The sequence below is a fragment of the Equus caballus genome, chromosome 5, assembly GCF_041296265.1.
Source record: "Equus caballus isolate H_3958 breed thoroughbred chromosome 5, TB-T2T, whole genome shotgun sequence".
In the NCBI taxonomy this organism is placed as follows: Eukaryota; Metazoa; Chordata; class Mammalia; order Perissodactyla; family Equidae; genus Equus; species Equus caballus.
Window position 1 is genome coordinate 18,140,448 of NC_091688.1, and position 20,330 is coordinate 18,160,777.

General features: G+C 39.4%; 1 protein-coding gene across 3 annotated transcripts in view; it reads right to left on the reverse strand.

Moving 5' to 3' along the window:
- COLGALT2 (collagen beta(1-O)galactosyltransferase 2) overlaps positions 1–20,330 on the reverse strand; it is a 104,407-nt gene that overhangs the window by 29,602 nt on the left and 54,475 nt on the right. For all 3 annotated transcript variants that reach the window (XM_023640698.2, XM_070267856.1, XM_070267857.1), the window contains 5 exons: positions 14,610–14,720; positions 12,062–12,179; positions 10,150–10,284; positions 6,059–6,263; positions 469–588 (listed from right to left, as the gene is read on the reverse strand). In XM_023640698.2, the coding sequence (XP_023496466.1) occupies positions 469–588; positions 6,059–6,263; positions 10,150–10,284; positions 12,062–12,179; positions 14,610–14,720 (689 nt within the window). The remainder of the gene's footprint in view (positions 1–468; positions 589–6,058; positions 6,264–10,149; positions 10,285–12,061; positions 12,180–14,609; positions 14,721–20,330) is intronic.

Consider the following 20,330-nt stretch of genomic DNA (forward strand, 5'->3'; position numbering starts at 1 on the left):
CATACATAAGCTATTATTGAGTTGAAGTCATAATTATGTTGTTGTTATTAGACTATATATATATTATGGAGAATTTGCCCAAAAAGCCTAGAAGAGTTCGTTGTTTTCATTTCATAACTAAGGAAGTTAGATTACTTGCCCGAAGTCATGTAATTATAAAGCAGCAAAGTTAGAGTTTAAATCTATACCACAAAATGCCATTATAGCCCCTATGACATTGTGTGAAACGTTATTTACTGTGTGTGCAGCTCTCCACCTGGACGGGAAGCTCCCTGAGGGCAGAGACTTTGTCATATTCACGTTTCACACAGGAAAAGCTTAAGAATGAATGAACAAATGAATAGCTATGTTTCAGCCAAGGCAGACTGATGGCCATGAGATTCCAGTCCTGGAAGATGGGAGAAGTGGCTGGTAAGGTCACGGTGGCAATGGAACATGAGCCATCACCCAGGCCCCTGAGTCACTCACTCATTGCTTCTATCTGCACATGGATGAGGTTCTCGATGTCCTCCTCCAGGGTCTGCTGCGGTTTCAGGGGGATGGGCAGGTAGCCATAGTGTTCTCTGTTGCAGAGGTACATCTGGATGCCTGAGGACCCAAGAGAGGGACAAAACCGACCAATCAGAAAACACACATCTTAGCTCTATAGTGACAACTGAAGAAAAAGAGACTGGACTGTGGCTGAAGCTGTTTGGAACTGAAATTGAACAAGTAGTTGTTTCAGGCACTGTCTGTAGACCTCAAAAATGCTCCTTTATTAAGAAACTGTAACACAGCATCAGGGGCTAATAAAAACCCTGGGCCATTCTTCAGCGCAGAGGAAATTGATTTTTCTCTCTGAAGAAAAAGCATACTCGTGGCCTGAAATGAACACTAAAGGCATGAAAAGATCAAAAAGAAGGCAAAGAATTCCTATTCCAGAGAACAGAATGGAACACTGTAATCCACCTACAGGAAATAAAGAGAAAATGAGGAATAAAATCCACATTTGATATGAAAGCAAACAGGAAAATCCTGTAAGGCTGACAGATTATTAAAGCTAAATCTAGGCATATAAAGAAGAAAAAATAAAAAACAAAGGAAATTTAAAATTCTTCATGATTCTCCTTGGTTTTATTTCCTCTCTTAGCAGGCATGGATTTGGAATCAACCAACAGACATGGAACTTCTATAGTAGATTTGTAAAGGGACAAAAGAAAGTCTGCATTTCAAGTCCTGTTAAAAACCTGCAGTATGACAACACCAGAAATATGGCAAAGCCCTCTTGTATCCGACACTGGTCTTCGTTGCCCCTGCTGGCTAACTCCAAGAGTTAGACAACATCTGTGTTCACCCAGATAGCTAGAAATACAGGAATCAAGACGGTCTCATACAGACCCAGCAACTGACAGTCCTGACTAGTGAAAAGATTCCTTAGTTAAAATGACGAGTCTGCCAAGCACTGTCCATGTGTCCAAGCTTCTGATTTGTTAATTGCTATAATCATCTATGCTTTCCAAAAGAGAATGAACTGCATAGTGACTTCTCTATTTTGTGCAGATGAAATTTCCTCCAGGCTGCTGGAACACCTGCCAAATCAGGTGAAGCTGTCTCATGGCATTAACAGAGAAGAACGGGGGAAAAAAAGAAGATTTTATCCTTCTCCTTATTGAATCAGGCTCAAATCAGGGCTGGTCCAGCAAGCATTGTCACTTCTCTTGCCTTCACCAAGCGAGCTCACCAGTTCTGCTGTTTGCCCACATGAATGCTTCTGGGGAACTTCAAACCAAAACGCACCCTCTTGTAAAGTCATAATGAATTCAGGAAGTGGAAGGAAAATGAGTTAATATTTAGATTACCTCTCTACCCTACTTAGGTAAATCATTTTACCATTCAACTTTCCAAAGCTTCAGTAAAAATGGGAGATGAGACCTAGCCAAGCTATCCATCAAGTGTGAGAGGACAAGAAAGGCATTTTTCAGACGTTCAAAGCCATAAATATTTACTTTCCATCACACTTTCTCAGAAAGTTACTGGATGATTGAAAGAAGGAGAAAGAAGAATAGGAGTAGGGGGGAGGAAAAGAGGAGGAGGAGGATTACAAAAAACCCAGGAAGACTTGGGATATAGTGAACAGAGAGTCAATGCAGTTGGGAAGAGAAGGGAGTCCAGGGTCCACCACTCAACTCAGAGTATATCGGAAAGAGTATATCAGACATCTTCACCAACACGCAGAAAGAACATCTGATAAATCTGACCATTCCAAGAGGAATATTAGACAATTAGAGATTAGTTTTGAATTGCATTAGTAATAATAAACTAAGGGAAAAAAGGCAACTGTTAAGTTAGATATAAAGGGAAAACTAACCATGGTCTATAAATAGTTCAGTTTGGGATTAGGTTTGCACGCTTATAACAACAAAAACACTGACCATTGATCTATCTTAAATTAACACATGACCACAGTCATGTGTCGCTTAAAGATGGGTATACATTCTGAGAAATTTCGTCCTTGTGCGATCAAGAGTGTACTTAGACAAACCTAGATGGTACAGACTACTCACACCTAGGTTGTATGCTACTAATCTTATGGGACCACCATGCAATACGTGGTCTGTCATTGGCCAAAACACTGTCATGTGGTGCATGACTGTTTATTGAGAGAACAGGGTGATGGAAAGAATGCGTTTGCATGGAGGGGGCACAGGGAGGAAAAAGAGCTAATGCCTCATCTTCTGCAGTGGAGAGGCAACAGATAACGCCTGAAGTAAAACCAGAAAATCAAGAGGTAGCAATACAAGCGTGTTATTCACAAACGTGGCTGTGAATATCATCTGGAAGAATTAAAAGTGTTTATCTTCTAGAAGAGGGAAACGATACAAGGGGTGATCTTCAGGGGACTGCTAACTTTATAATACACCTTGGGGAACTATTTGCACTCTTTCAACTATGTGCATGGATAATTTGATAAAAATTTTAAAAGGAAATGTATTGATAATTAGATAAAATCTATGGAATCTGGTACTCTCAGTGAAAGCGACTTCTGGGGAAAACAATTTTCTCTTTGAAACGATACTTTGAAATACACCTTGAAGGACTGGACTTCTCTTATGGAGACATCAAACATTTTCCTGTACTCATACAGTACCTTAACATTGCAGATTGCTATCTTTATCTTTGGTGATGAAAAATCAGAGTGAGAAAGGCTGTGGCTTGTCCAAGGTCATACAGTAAATCATTAGCACTAAACCTCTGTCCCTAAAGAGCCAATGCCAAGTATCTTTCTATGCACCCAGGATTTGGAAGCCAAGTTTCAGAACCAGTAATCATTCTGGATTGCCATCCTTGCACGTGGGAGGCAGTTTTGATCATCACCAGTGCTGTCCAGGAGGCAGATCTGCCTGCCTGTCACCCATGTTTCTTGGCTCTTTTGACTCACAGCAGACATTTGGAAGATGACTGGTGGGCACCAGAGATGTTACCTGTGACCATGATAGAGAACCCAGCCACAACAAGACATGAACTCCTGACCCTAGCCTCATTATAGCCACAGAGCCTCACCTCTGACCCCTGAGCTCTCTTCTTGGGCTAGATGGGCAGCCATGCCCCCACATACCAGTGCACTTGGATTGCCCCCTCACTCATCACTCACAAGTGGAATGACTGGAGTCTGAGGTGAAAGATTAAGGATCAAGGTTCGTGGTTAAGTGGTCCTGCCTGGGACATGCAGACCCTTTAATTCCTTTTGGACATTTGAAAAATGAGGCTCCAATGGGTGACACACAGCTAGGGTGTTTCACAAGAATGAGAACAAAAGAATACAAATCATCTTTCAAGAGAGAAGGGAAGTGCTTTGCTTTGGACCTAAGAAGGGAAGAGCCTAGAAACACTTCATGGGCTGCACAGGACTCCAGGCTCATTCACGTCTCTCCTGAATACTTCAAGACAAATAAAAGTGCTACCTTAGAACCACACAACTGTCAGGAAAGCTTTTTCATTGCCCCCAAGGACAGTCATTCTTTCCTGTCTTGACTCTTGACCTGTTCACTGTACCACCGATCTGACCCTCAGCTTTCACTGTTTTGTAACTATTACTTCTGTTTCCACATGTAAAGATCTCATCTCGCCAACTAACAAGGAGCCTAACACAATGCTGGGCACAAAAGTAAAGCCAATAGCTTTTCTACCTTTCCTCTTCCCAGCTGAATCATCAAATAGCTTTGAGCCTCTGCACCTGCTTTCAGTGTCCTGGGAAGGCCAATGGGAAGTCTGACCGAAAAAGAATGAAGTTCCAATGAACAGGCCAAGCAAAGGACAGAGCCGAAAAATTCCTACCCAGCCTGTCAGTCTTCCAGCCAAAAATCCAGTTGTTGGTTTGTAAAAATATATCATAATAATTTAGTGCCTGGGTCACAATAATGCCCTGTGCCATGGCTATATAGGAGGACTCTGTTAGGCAAGGATCATTAGTGTAATTGTCAATAGCTTACTTTCTTGGAACTTCCTTACTTCAAGCTCTGAAGCAAAGACACTGGCACAACTCGAAGGAATGAGAAGGCCCTGAGTCTGCTTCCCATCCTGGAGAAATCAAAGAAAATCAGACCAAGCTGAAAGGAGCAGTTTCCATTAACGTTGACACAAGAACCTTCATGAAAGCTTCCAATCCACATGAGGATAAGAACCATGCTTTTACCCTGACACAGGCCTAAAAAATGCTTAACCCTGGCCAAAGGGTCTAAATTTCTCTAGCAGCCAAGGAAAAAAATTCAGCCTCCACATTTCCACCAAATATGCTCATTCCTAGCAAATCTACAACTGATGAGTGGGACACCTATGGCTTCAAGCATGGCCTGATACGTGAGCTATAGATTGAATTTATATTAACGTTGTCGTCTGCCAGCAACCTGCCTCAACTGCCTGAAGTCTTTGCATAATCCCATCTACCCTAACTTAGATGGCAGCAGTGAGTTTATTCACTATCTTCTTGGTTTCTAAACTCACTTTTGCTAGTGTTAAGTGGCACATTTCTGGCTCATTGATAACGGGACCTCACTTCTGGCAGTAAGGTCTGAATGATCCTGAGAATAAGGCTTTGCTTTAGGAATGTCGAGTAGCTTCCTGTTGAACTGCTTTAGTGAATTACATCCCCCTTGACTGCAGGTGCAGGGTGACGCAGAGAAATAACAACTTCCTACTGACTTGACTTCCTTAAAAAGCCTAGAGACCCCACCGGAAATGCTTTCCTGGTGGTTCACAAAAGACTGAAGTCTGGTTTTGCCTTTCCTTCCATGGGGACTGTGGCAGAGACTTCTGGTTGCCTCTCCTAATCTGTCCCCTCCTCCTTCCAGAGTGAGAGAATTGGAGCTTTAGACTGTATAGAATGAAGATGACATTCTCAGCCTCCCTTACGGCTAGGTGTTTCCCTGTGACTAAGTTCTGGCTAATGGAATATGCATGGAAGTGATGTGTTCAACTTCTGGATTGTACTCTTAAAGGGAAGGAGCATGCCCTCTCCTCTCTGGTTTTCCTTTGATGGCTAGAATGCATCCATACTGATGAGACATCTTGGGTCATACAATGAAGGACGATACTTCATGGAGAGTGGAGAAGCAACAGAGAAGGAGCCTGGGTCTCTGAAAACTTTGTGGAACAGAGCCACTATACCAGCTCAGACTTTTTAGAGAAGAAATAAACCTCCATTTGTTAAGTCTGAGCTCTTTGCCAGTGCTGTTTTGAGGTTCTGTCACTAATTAATAAATGGACTTCTATAATGAACAAAGCAATGCAGTGGCACCACAGAGAACCAATCATCTGCCGTGGCTCCCACCACCATCACTGTCCCGGCCCTACTCAAAAGAAAGAGAGTGGATTCCTAGGCATGGGCAAATCCTGGCTCTTGGTCATTGATGCTCACAGGGACAGCAACACAGACACTGCTGGTGTGGTTACTGTAGACAATTAATTGTCCCTGAAGAGGAAACCCATTTCCTTTATAGGTGTGTTTTTTAATAAGATGCACAAAAGAGCTGGTTATTTGCAGTGTTTCCATAGAGGCAGTACAGCTGAATACAATCAGTACCTGCTTGTCTGCTGGAAAAGGCGAAGACGATGATGTCATCAAAGGTCCAGGTGTAGTCCTGGTGCGGGGGGTAGAACATCAGCTTGTCAGAGGCTTCCTTCCTGAGGTCAATTAGGAATGTGGAGTGGACCATGGGGACAGGAAAGCAGCCCATCCTCTTCCATTCTCTAATCTGAGGGTAGTCTGGCGTCCGCTTGTAGAAGCCCTGTAAAAGAGTAAATCGGTGGGCTGTGTTCTCTCATCTGAGGGCTTCATTTTTCCTGGTCCTCTGCTAGGCTGATTCCTCCTAAGTCATCACCAGTTAAATGGAAGCCCCCAAACGAAGTCCTCTTCACCCTTCTTTTCTTGACCTAAGAATTTCCAAGTAAGCTCAAGAAGTGCCATTTACATATAAAACAATACTAACAGGGTCTTGATACCAGAAATATTTTGGTTTCAGCATATCTTTTGATTTAATAATTTCATCAAAGTGTATTTTATGTTGACTTATGATTGAATATGAAGCATGAGTATTCGAAGGTGGTAGAGCAGAGCAGTTAAGAGCACAGGTTCTGGTATCAGGCTGCCTGAGTTCAAATCTCACCTCAGCTTCTAATTGTCTATAGGTATCGGTTAGGGTACTCAACCTTGCTGTGCCTAGCTCCTCATCTGTAAAACAGGAATGATGGCACAATCTACTCCACGGGTGTCTGTAAAAATTAAGTAAGGCAAAGCCTGAAAAGTGCTTAGAATGATGCCCAGCATCAAGAAAGAATCAATAATTATTGACTATCATTAAAATTACTACATTACATTGGCTGATATTTTTAACTAAACACACGGTACTTAAATATACAAATCTGGTCTTCTCTCAATGCAGTCACTTATTCGATATTCTGGTGGAGCTGCTACTGTTCCATACTTTTTTGGGGATTTCCTTTTTGAAACGTCCCTCCTGGCAAGCACACAGGACCACAAATCCTCTTCCTTTGTGGTTTTGAACACACTGGTTTGGAACAATCCAACTTATTTTCCCTCTAAACTCAACCATTCATTCAACAAACACCCTTTGAGTTCCTATAATCCAGGCACTGGGTTAGATGTTGGAGACAGCAGGAAAGAGACAGCCCCAATGTTAGCCCTTATGGAGTGCAGAGTCTAGTAGAGGAGCTCATACTCCAGTGGCACCAATTGTAACTTGACTATTGCCAATCCTTAAATCTATTGCAGAAAAGATGAAAAAGTCTTTCAACAAAACATACTTAAAAGTATGTGGAAGCTTTGAAGGCATTTCCAAAAACGCTATAGGTGATGGCAGGTTCATAGAACGATGGTAAAGTTTTGCAAGGCCAGTGCAGCATGCTGACGGGCACAATACTCATTGGACACGTAAGTTCTGGTGTGTTCATTAATCAGTCACATTACTTTATGGTCACTTTTTCTGTTGTGATGTGAGTGCCCACACATTAGGTACTGCGGCCTCATCAGCCTCTCTGACGTTCTCTTCAGCGTCTAGACTAGTGCTCTAGCTGAACTAACCCTAACACTGACCATGTGATAAGGTAGCAGGACCACAAATTATGATTGAGAAGATGTGAGTCTTGGAGCCATTTTAACCATCTTCTAGCTCTTTGATCTAGCCCATGCTTCACCTCTTTGAGTCTCAGTTTCTTCTCCTGAAAAATGGGATAAAAGCCTCTTTGTCTCTCTCACAGGGTTGTAAAATGGATCACCTGTGATCAGGTATATGAAGATACTTTGAAAACTGTAATTCACTATATGAAGTATTATTATTATTATAATTTTTTATTAGCATTTAACTTAAGGATAAGTGATCCTTAGGTTAAATTAGGAGAACCTCTTAAGGAAGAGGCTGCAGTACCTATTGTGTGGGTGCTGACATCACAACAGAAAATGTGACCATAAAGTAACTTGACTGATTAACGAACATACCAGAACCTGAGTTCACCTAACACTTCAACTTCAGAGCATTTTTCCAAAGGATAAACAGAACATTCGTTCTTTGAAGGACTACCTAAGAATGCATGACAAATATAAAATTCTAAACTACTAAGGAACAATATTCTCAGAATGAGAAGCTTGGAAAATTCATGACGATGATGAATCACTGAATATCCTGGGAGTAGGGGGGAAGGAAGCAAAGAAAGAAAGAGAGAGAAAGAGAATTAATATGCCTCCTGTAGACAGGTGGAGGCAACAATGTGTCTCTTTTTCCGCATAAATTGAATGTTGTTGGAAATAATTCCTGTTCATTGGCCAGACAACAACACCGGGTCATTTTGTTTTGGATGTGCTTAAAGGCTTTGGAAACCAGGGCCTGCCTGAAGTTTATGAAGGCACTGGCTGTTTCTGTTCCTGCCCTAGCAGAAGCATGACTAGGGATGGTAGAAAGCCAAAAACAGATGGAGAAAAATTAGAATTGGCCCTAAGTTGCTTGGATCTTACTTTTACTGTCCAAAATAAGTGAGCACAGTTCTCCTGTTTGCTTTTAATGATTATAACAAATAAAGAGATAATAGAAACCTGTAGACTGCCCTCACTAGGACGATCCACCCTTGTTGCTGATGTCAACGCATAACTCATTAAAAACAATCCTTGAGTGATTCTGCCACGTGAAACATTGCCGATTATCAGCTGAGAGTGGATGAATTTAAACGAAACAAAGGTAATGTTTTCTCCTCGAGGAATTGAGTGGCTTTGATAAATATGAACTTAATACTTCCCTAAAGAGATGTGGATAATAACATGCATTCAAAATCTCTCAGAACTGTGGGAAGTAATCATAACAAAAGAGGAATGCCTCCTCCAGTAGTGTGCTAGAACCACAGATTATTAAATTCTCAGGAATTTTGCAAGCCAGTTGGCATGTTGGTAGCTTAAAATTGCCACCATTCTAACAACACCACAGATAGCAGCTTTGCATATTTTTAATAATTATATCATCAAGTGGCTATACTGCAATTTACTTAACCTTTCCCTTAGCTTAAACGCCATTTAAGTTGTTTGCATGGTGAGAGTATTTATGTCATGAAAACTAGCAAATACTACCAATCAGGATATTTCCCCCACAGAGAACTAGCTACTATATACTTATCAGCACACCACTGGCCTTGTTCTTCACCCCAAATCAAACCAAATATAAAAGAAAGACTCAAAATTTAGCTCTGTGGGTGTGAGAACTCATTTAACATACATTTTTTCCCTTAGCATCTCTTTATCTTGCATTGATGTATACTACATTTATCAGTTTAATTTATCTCTCTAATTCGCTAACTAAAGAACAAAAAATATAACCAGCCATAAGCATTCACTGTAACAGATGTCCAGACTTTGAAGATTTTACAATGGAAAAGGGAGATGATGGAAATTAAAAATGTTGTTTTTAACTTGAATTTTATAAAAACAAGCTACCATAGCAGTTCTAATTATTAGATCTCCTTGGAAATAAACTTGGCAACACACATCAAAGGTCATCAAAATATTTATACTCTTTGACTCGGTAATTCCACTTCTAAGAAGCTATTCTAAGGAAATAATATTAAATACAGAAAATTTATATCAATCATAAGGGGTGTTATAATAGTTAAAAGTTGCAAACAACTTAAGTGTTTTTAAACTAAGAGAAAGGTTAAGTAAATTGCCTTATAGCCGCTTGATGATATAGTTACTAAAAACATGCAAGCTGTTATGTATAATCTTAGAGTGGTGACATATATATTTTTTTTACTTTTTTCCATTTCCAAATTTTTTTGTAGTATTCTTATGTTAGTTTTAATAATAAATATTTAATTTTTTAAATCTCTAAATCAGGGAGGAAAAAATTACAAATCCCAGCAAGCTTTACTGGTTAATTTAAAGCTTCTAAAGCTAAACTTGTTAGAATATTTTCCTTATGATTCATTAATACAGAGAAGTTCATTGAGTTGTAGCATTGGACCTGGATTTATCTCCTTTCCTGAAAATGCTTGCTCTAGTAACACAAGGACATGCATGTTTCAAGGGAGGAAATGAGAAAAAGGTTAATGGGGCTACTGTTGACACACAGCTGCCTTGTTAAAACTCATACCTTCATTCATTAGCCAAAGACTTGCCTGAGGTGTGATTCCGCACCAGAAATTAGAGTACAGACCCCGAGACTCGAGCATGGGGGCCACAATGGTCTTGTTTTCTGCAATCATTAGATTGAGGGTCTGTGGATTTGTCAGGAAGTTGTCAACATCTATGAACTAGGGAAAGAAAAAGGATAACGTCAGGTGAAAAGATCTTTTTCAGTAATGGGTTCAAGAGTAATCCAGCACTTTCAAAAGATCACAGAAACTTGCTCATGAGATATGGAACCAGTTAGCTATCTTCTTCTTATGGAAACCCACTGAAGTTGGATGGCTTTCACCCAGGCAAAATACATTTGGTCTAACTTCCACACGTTCAGCTCTGTGTAGGCACCAAGCAATGAATCAGTGTTACCACATTGGGCACACACTCAACTAGGACCCAACCTACACCTTGGTTGGTGCTTTAAGTACAAGATATAATGGCTCCCAAGCCCTTAAAGGTTCATTCAAAAACACTTATTGAGTGCCCACTCTAGGCATAAGTGGACAGACTTATTTAGGTTATCTATGGTAATGCCAAAATGGCGCAACACAGATCCATCAATGCTATTTGAACATTACAGGTAGAATTTTCGTTTAAATACATTATATCATCCCATGCTAACCAAAGAAGCTATTTCCGATTCTTAGCAGCAATCCACGTTAACATTAATTCATTTACTGGGGCAGTGGGACAACATGTTTCATCATATAAAATAAATAATCACACTGAACTGGACCCTTAAAAATGATTAAAATAGTAGATTATATGTTATATATATTTTACCACACACATAAAATAAATAACCAGAAGGCTTCAGTTTTATGATAGTCGATCTGTTTACCAAAAATTTTGTAGTTCATCATTTGTGCACTTCAATGACACTTAAACAGCTACACAATGTTAAATGGCATCAGTATAATTTGAAAACTTCTATGAAATTATTTGTATTGAAGATGTGTATGTGTGATAAATTATTGAGCTGATTTTTGTCATGGTTGAGGGGCTGGGGATGAACATAGGTCAAAAGTTTTCCCTTTAGGAATCAGAATCTAGTGACAGGGAGCAGCAGTCAGTAAGTTTAAAGAAACAACATTGGCTTTGCATTTTTGGTGCTGTTTCTAGTGTTGTACAGAAAAGGTTTGCCAAAAGAATTAAATGGATTTGGGGGGCCACAGATGAAGAACTTGGTTCCCACAAATTTGCGGGGGAAAAAAGCCTCTTGTCAATTTTGAAAAGGGAAAAGGGGACTGCAACTCCTTGCTGCTTACGAAGCTGTCCTTCCCAGCTGAGATAGGGTCCCGGAGGACAAGGATGGAATAGAACATTGATCCGAATCATCAAGTCCAATATTTTTCTGGGCCACTCTCAAAGTTCTAAGGAAAGTGATGGAACATCTTCATGGACGGAAATCCTCCATGAGAACCCAGCATAATTAGGAGCAACCAGGAAGCCAAGCAGAGATGTCTTTCCCCAAATCACTCAGAAGCAAAAGGGAGTGGAGTTTCAGAGCTGTTAATCTGAATCTCTTTTTATGTAATTAATTTCTCATATCTGCAAAATTCTTCTAAAATGTTATTCAGACAATTTATATTGCTTTACCTATGGAATTCTCCATGAACTAAAAAGATTCAGAATTTCTTACGCGTGTTACATGAAAGAGACCAAATAATTCAGGAGCTTATTCACTTAAACTCTCTGAAAATGCATGTCAGGAGTGGGTCTGAGATGAAATCTGGGTATCCCAATATTAAGTTCCCCAAATTTTCTCTTGCACCTTTATTAAAAAGTTGGAGAGGTGGTACCTAAACACAAGGTTGTTTTGATTGCTTCCACACTCGTAGGTTTTAGATAATTAATTGGCACACATTCTAGATAACAGCCGTCAAGAAGTCAAATATCTGTTTTTACCAGAATGTAGTCTGACCATTTTTCCCTCGCAGTTCGAAGGGCTGCCTGTCGTAGTTTCATCACATGGGCAAAACGAGAGCCAGGCCAGTGCTTGGGTCCAATTTCATCAGGATAAGATCTAAAATAAGAATAATAATAATAAGGACAACATAATTATTGAATGCCTTTATTTCCAAGCACTATGTACTAACTCATTTAATCTTCTAGCACCCTAGGAAGCAGATACTGTTATTGTTATCATCACCCCCATATTACAGATAAGGAACTTGGAACAAGGAGAGATTATGTAATTTGCTGCTTACCGTACACAAGAATCTTTATGTGAAATATTTCAGTGAGTTCTTATTAAAACTCACTGAGTCCATATGAGGTAAGTACCACCATTCTCCCCATTTTCCAGATGAGGAAATTGGTGTAGAGCGGTTAATTCATTTGCTTAATGTAACACAGTTAATGAAGGGCTCAGTTAGGATTTAAATCCAGGTGTAACTCCAAAGCTCACGTTTCTAGACTTTTTTTTACACATTCTGCTAGCAAATAAATTTGGAAATGTTACAGCATAAAAATATGAGTTTCCCAGGAAAAAAAAAGGTTAATTTACTTGGTCAAGTTTCAATAAAGGATTCAAAAGAGCCTAAGATGTTGATCCATCCCAGGGAGAGTGAGATCATGGAGCAGCTGTATGATGTTGTTGGGATCTCCATCAACATCCACAAAACAGCCAGGCCAGGACTCTTACGTGGCCACGTAGGCAAGCCAGTTGGCACACTCTTGAGAACCCTTCTGAAAGCTCCCACGTGGTATGGACACTGACACTGTCACAGAGGCCCAAAACTGGCCACCACTTAAGTTCTTGTACCTGTGCTGGCAGTGCATTTGACTCAGTGAATGAAAAACCACAAAAACAATAAGACTCTAACTATACAAATAAGATTAATAAAGCTATGTCCTAAACAGAAATTCTCTGAGATGTCTTCCCCAATTATTGCTTCGATGAAATCAGGAAAATTCCTCTTTTTCTGAATATATTGCCCAACAAGCTTTCCTTAACATTGTTCACACTGACCTTGGCATACAATATGTTTGGTCAAAATTTGGCTATCGAGAAAATTACCAGGATGCGAGGTAGGTACGTAAAGTCTTTTTGGGTGATTTTAATTAGGCCAAATTCCATTGTAAGAAACTCCAAAAGAGTGGCTAAAAATCCAATTACAGTGTTCAAATTCCATCATTAAATTTTGCTCAATATGTGGACCATATGCTGGGATTTGAGATATATGTGCATATATAAAGAGAGACTAGAAGAACAAAAATTTGTTCTGGAATGGTATTTATTATTATTATAATACAAATTTGGCTTTCAATAAATGACTTATCCTGGGCAAAAATTCAGGCAACTCAATTCATTCTACTTCTATAATTCCTTAAGCTGGAAGGTGTAGCCTTGGGAACGTTTACAATAGTAAGTTTTAAATATATTTATTTATGTTGTCATTCACTCAGTTGTTCAGCCAACAATTATTAATTTAGTGCCTGCCAAGAACATAGCATTGGGGGGAACTATGAAGTATTTATGTGCTCTACCCCTTGCCAAAGAACCTAAAAATTACTTAGAAAAAAATGCATAAATTGCATATTTAATTAACAATATTAGCTAAGCGTCTTGTGTCAAAAAGGATGATGTACAAAATAAGCAATGCAAGTGTTGAGAGAAAGGTAGCTCCTTGTAAGTGGAATGACTATGAACAGCTTCTGTACTAGGTGGGATTTGGGATAAGAGTTGGTTACAAAGAAGGAAAGGGCCTTCCCAGAGAGCAGACCTGCATGAGCAATGGCTTGGGGTTGAAAATAAAAAGGAACATTCTGGATGAATCAGGTTTTTTGAGGGGGAAGAAGTCAGAAATATGGGTGCATAGGTATGGGTGCTAAGTTTATGGAATCTTTTAAAAATATGAGTCTGAGGTATTTGAACTTTTTTCTGTAGGTACTGAAGAGCCACTGGAGTCCTTTTAACAGAAAAATTAAACTATGCCATTAGTATTTTAGGTAGATTGATTTGACAGTGTGGTATGTAGGATGACTTGAAGATGGAACCAACTAAGAGATTGCTATGGTTAAGATTGGAAACAATCTAAATGTCCATCAGTAGGAGACTGATTAAGTACATAATTATGGTATACGCACACAATGCGTACTCTGCACTGATAAAAATAACGAAGAAGATCCTTAACTACTGCTATGGAATGATTACCAAGATATGACACGAAAACACAACATGTACGCAAAAAGTATACAAACCTTTCGCTATGATCCCTCAAGTATAAAAGGTTTATACTCAAAATATGAATAAATAATATCAATATTTTAAAATATATACTGCAGTAATTTACTTGTGAACTAATGAGAACCTTAACTTGGCTGGTAGCTTCAGGAGTAAAAAGGAAGAGAGAAGCATGAAGATCTGTCAAAGGAAGAAATGGATGGCTGGAAAACTGGTTACGGGAGAAAGGTAAACAATGAGTTGACAAAACGTTCTCTTGCTACTCACTCAGGTTCATCCATAGGCCTCCACTCCACATAGTGATAGAGTCTCTGTACATTTTTCAACCACTCCCTGAGTATTTCTGTTGTATTATCCACGTTGTGATCAGTGGCCGCCCTACATGGGAGAAAGTACAACATAGTTTAGTTATGTCATCCAAAGAAAGAGGGGGAAATCCAAAAGACCCCAGATTAACTGAAAGGACAATTTCAAGTTCTGGAAAAAAGTTTTATACGTGAAAATGATTCCCTTGTGGTCCAAATTAGACAATGAATTTCTGAAGTAAGAGAGACTGCTTAAAATCATCTTTGTGTCATCAGATCCTTAAAAAGGGCTCAGCCAACAGTAGGATCAATAAGGGGTTGTACTAAAACAGTAGAAGTATAAAATGAATTAAACTTGAGTAAGTTAGTTAATCTTCTTGGAAATTTTCCTATTTGGCTTAATTTTTATTTACCTAAGATGTAAACTCTGCTTTTTTTAAAATCTTTTTATTGAGATTATGATAGTTTACAACCTTGTGAAATTTCAGTTGTACATTATTGTTTGTCAGTCATGTTGTAGGTGCACCACTTCACCCTTTGTGCTCACCCCCCACACCCCCTTTCCCCTAGTAGCCACTAATCTGTTCCCTTTTGGTTTTTTTTAAAGATTTTATTTTTCCCCCTCGGTACATAGTTGTATATATTTTTGGTTGTGGGTCCTTCTAATTGTGGCATGGGGGACGCTGCCTCAGCATGGCTTGATGAGCTGTGCTGTGTCCACACCCAGGATCTGAACCGTCGAAACCCCAGGCTGCTGAAGCGGAGCGCGTGAACCTAACCACTCGGCCATGGGGCTGGCCCCTAAACTCTGCCTTTTAACTTCACTAACAACTACCCTCAATTTAAGCAATAATTCAATTGCATTTTCATTTCAAGTCAATTTTCAGGTCACAACAAAACTTCTAGTCAGTGTTGTTTTAATCATATGCCCTAGAGGGGAAAGCCATAACAGTTCCCAATATAAATTCAAAATCTAAAGTATCTTCAGCTATCATTTTGAGTTGACCTTATCATCACTTATACAAAATAGAACATCTTCAAAAACCTTCAAACAATGTATACAAAACTTATTTCTGATTTGTGCTGTGTATAAGATACACATCTAAAACCAAGTTATTCAGAATACCTAAAAATAAAGAGATATATCAGTCAATTGGAAAAGAAAACAAGCGAGCAGGGGTTGTAATCTTGACATCAAATAAGGAAGAATTCAAGCCAAAAAATATTAAACACGGCAAAGAAAGATACTTTATAACTCCAAAGGATGCAATTCACATCAAAGATATAATAAATGTGAATATCCATGTACCTTCATATAGTACAGGGGTTGCAAATTTTTTCTTTAAGAGCCAGACAGTAAATATGTGGGTTGGCAGGCCGTACACTCTCTATTGCAACTGCTTAACTTTGCCATTGTAGCAAGAAAGCAGCCACAAACAATAGGTAATGAATGAGTACTGCTGTACTCCAACAAAGCCTTCTTTACAGAAACAGGCAGTGGGCCCATAGGCTGTAGTTTGTCAATCCCTCATATAATAAAGTATAGAAACTGCAAGGAAAAGTAGAAAAACCAATAATAAGAGATGTTAACATATCACTTTCAGTTGAAGTTAGCGCAAATGGGATAAAAGTAAACAGAGGATCTATAGAACACAATAACATTTTCTCAAGTGCACATGGGACATTCACAGGAAATGACCAAGAATTACAACACATAGAAAGCCTCCATAAACTGGGAGTAATATAAACAGACTTCTCTGATCACAGGGAAATAAAACTAGAAATTAGTAATAAAAGAAAAAACAAAACTTCCTTTAAAAACCCTCTAGTGACTCAAGAACCATTGAGTGCAAGAAGAAATGCAAACCAATTTCAGAACTTCTATAAATGAATAATGAAAACACTACATATCAGAAACTTGCGATACAATTAAAGCAGTGGTCAGAGAAAAATTTAGTTTTATATCCTCAAATCAATAAAGATAAACGAGTTGAATTCCTACTCAAAAGCTATAAAAAGAGAACAAACAAGCATAAAGAAATAAATAATAAAGATAAATGTAGAAAGTCACGAGGTATGAAACAGAAAAAGGGTAGAACTAATAAACAAAAAAAAATGTTGCTTTTTTTGAGGGGGAAAAAAACAGTAAATGACCCCCGTTAGTTAATCTAATCAAGGCAACACAAATATAAGAAATGACAAGGATAAGGGGAATATAATTGACATGGAAGAAATCTTTTTTTAATCATACAACAACTCAGTGAAAAGTAAATTTAAAAAACTAGATATAATGGAAGATTTCCTAGGAAGATGCATGTTAGCAAAATTGACTCTGGTAGAGATATAAAGGTTAAATAGAACAATTTCCATATTGTTGAAATAAAGAAAGAAAAAAAAGAAAATATTAGGCCTACACGGTTTCACAGAGGAATTCTACCAGATATCTTAATAGACTAGATATTTCCAATGCTGTGTAGCTTTCCAGAGCATAGGGAAAAAAATTCCAAGTTCTTTTAATAATGCAAGTACAATTTGATATCTAAATCTGATGAAGATACACACACACACACACACACACACACACAAACTATAGACCAATATCTTTAAATGACTATGTTGCAAAAATCTTAAACTATTAACAAACAGAATCCAACATCCTATGAAGAAAATATTATATAGCATGGCCTAAGATTGTTCATATAAGGGAAATCCATGAATATAATTCACTATATTAATAGACCTGAAGAAAAATCATATGATTATCTCCGTAAACGCTAAAAAGGTCTTTAACAAAATCAACACCTATTCCTGTTTTTTAAAAGCCACACTGGATAAAATTAAATCAGAAAGGAAGGACAGGCAAACAGAAAAGAAAGAGTCATGGGAAGACAGAGGTGTCTGAGACTCTTAAAAGGGAGTAGAAATGCTCAGATTTCATTGGCAATTCAGCAGTTCCTTCTGGGAGGGACAGCTGTTGGCATTTTCAGCAGCAATGGTTCCCTGGGAGCACGGCCTTGATACGAGCAAAGAAAGAGATGTGAATGGGAGTTCCACATACGGCAGTTTAAGGAAATAGGATTTTGTTAAACCCAATCCATTATGGCTTTTGTTCTTCTTACTTGAGCTTTTGCAGGTCACTGCTACTCCAAAAGTAACAAATAAAATCTTTAAGAGAAAGAATCTTCAGGAATGCTCAAGAGAAGAGAAAATAAGCAAAGCATAGTGGAACCCCATGTTGTTTGGGGAAATTCCTATAAAACACCAAGTAACATGAAACTATGTAACTAAAGTCATAAGGTATAGAAAAATGGGGATAGAGCTGTGTGACTAATATTTAAAAATCTTATTTTGTAAAATGAATATTTGAACTAAAACTAGTCTTAATAAAAACATTATTCAAAAAAGAGAGGGTCAAGATGTGATGCCCATGGCCAACTTGATCTACTTTCAAGTTTCTCCTGGAAATCGGATTAGAACCAGCTGGCCCCTTAGAAAAACGTCTAGGCAACCCACAGGCCCACATGGACATTCCACTACCTGGATGGGAGAGAAGTGCTGTGGGCAGCTGACAGTGTTGAGAGACACTAGGTGAGCACCTTGGGAGAAAGACGATGTAGTACAAGGGGGAGGGAGAGTGGGCCAGAAAGCAATGTGGAAGAGTACCACAGGTTCCATTCAGCTCACAATTGTCCTGAGAAGGGCAGCATGTCAGTGAAAATCACATCCACTGTCACACATGGCCGCAAGCCACCAATGTCCAGTGTAATAGCCACGAAGAGCACTATGAGAATAGAATCGCTCATCTCACAGTATGAAGCAGTAGAGAGAAGATCCTGAAACTGGGAATCAGCTCAAATGCACATTACTCTTTGCTCAAAATATTATGAGTAAGTTAAAACAAACAAACAAACAAAATTATCTTGACTACAGTGTTAGCCAAAAGTTATGAGGATTAAAATTATTCCCAAATTACTTGTAAATGACGCAGGGGAATTTATACCGCATCTGCTTCTTTCCTTGATTATTATTTCTTCATTACAAGCACTTAAATTCTCTTTGCCCTCCCTACACATTCATGCATTTCCTAATCATTCTAACAAAGTGGTTCTCATTGTATGAACTTTATTTTCCTGACGTACAGACTAAACAACCGCAAACTCTGCCTATGTACGTATCCACTATTGACAAACATCCTTGGAAACTAGCTGCTTGGAGTGTGCAAAGACAGATGTGTCTAATTAAAAATAGAAGCATAGATTTTAGATATTCTCCTTATGGAGTTAAAAAATTTCCTATACATTTACTTCTCCGAATTGTTAAGATTCTCTTTGTTCTCAGGCTTCCGAGGAAATGAACAAATGCTCCAGCTGTGTTCGGAGGTCCATCCACACTGGTCTTTGATGTGCAGGACCAATCTCCTGCACTGTCCCAGAGGAAGAGCAGTGCTGACCACCCCAGCCCACTGAGGAAGTCTTGCATTCCCACCTCAAGTCTAACCGCCTTGCCCCGCCATTCCCCTGGCGAAGGCAAATAAACAGAAATCCAGGCAGACTCTTCTAACTGCTGCCTTTTAATCCATCTGACAAAAATATGTTTCCGTTTGAATACATAATCATGAAAGCACGCAGGCTCTGGTCTATTCAGAGGGTTGGAGAGAGAGATACCAAGGCCCAGATGCAAGTTCCCTGGAGGAAACATGAGGCTTGAGTTAATGGCTCTATTTTCAGAGCCCTGAAGAACAATGCAACAGTGTGGAGCCTGTCCTGCTGCAGGAGTCCACAAGCAGCTGGACACAAAAACCTCTGCAGCTGAGCTGGATTTTTCCATCGAGCCGTGAAGCTGAGGACACAGAATGTATGAACCCTTCAGGAGAAGCCGAGGCTTCTCTCCCAACCTGAAAGCTCCTTCCAGTCCCGTGGAAAATAAGTGCTGCCTCCAGTTGCCATCCTTCTCCCAATCAGACTGGAAAAGGCACCCAGAAAGGTAACAAAAATTGCTAAAGGAGTCCTTGAAGAAAACAAATGATGTGAACAGACATCTGGAGAGGTGATCTGCAAGTGATTTACAGACACTAATCAAACTGGAAAGCCACTGTTTGCGAAACCTCAAGCATGGACTGGCTGGAAGACCACACTCCTGGGAGGCTAAGACTTTTCAATCTTTGCCTCAATTTTCCCAACCAGAGTGGAGTTCCACTTAAATCAACAGCTCCCTCTCTCTCTCTTCCCTGGGTCTCTCTGGCTCAGGATAAGATAGCAAGGAGAGCTCAGCTCTTGAGCTGTGCCAGTCCTCACACAATTAATTTTCTTTGAAGGCCACATTGGGTCAGTGACTTCCCTTTATCTCTAAGGAACACCAAGACCCGCTAGCCCCTAAGAGGTCCCCCCCTCCACCTTTTGGAGAGATGTGGCTCTGATACAGCTGTGGGATATGTGGCCAGTCTCCTCTCTGTCCATTAGTCCTTGCTGGTTTTCTTGGGAGCTGGTACCTGAAATGGAAGAGCGGTATAAACAGGTGCAACATCCACTTGGCCTCAGAGGGAAGTCTAGGCCATTTCTTGCCATAACGCTGCCCATCACTTTCTCTCTGATTCTGCATCTAGTTCCTGTTTCCACTGGCCTCCTCCTATTCTCTAGCTGTGATATTAGCAAATGCCCAGGAGTCTCAGGTTCAAGGTCAAATT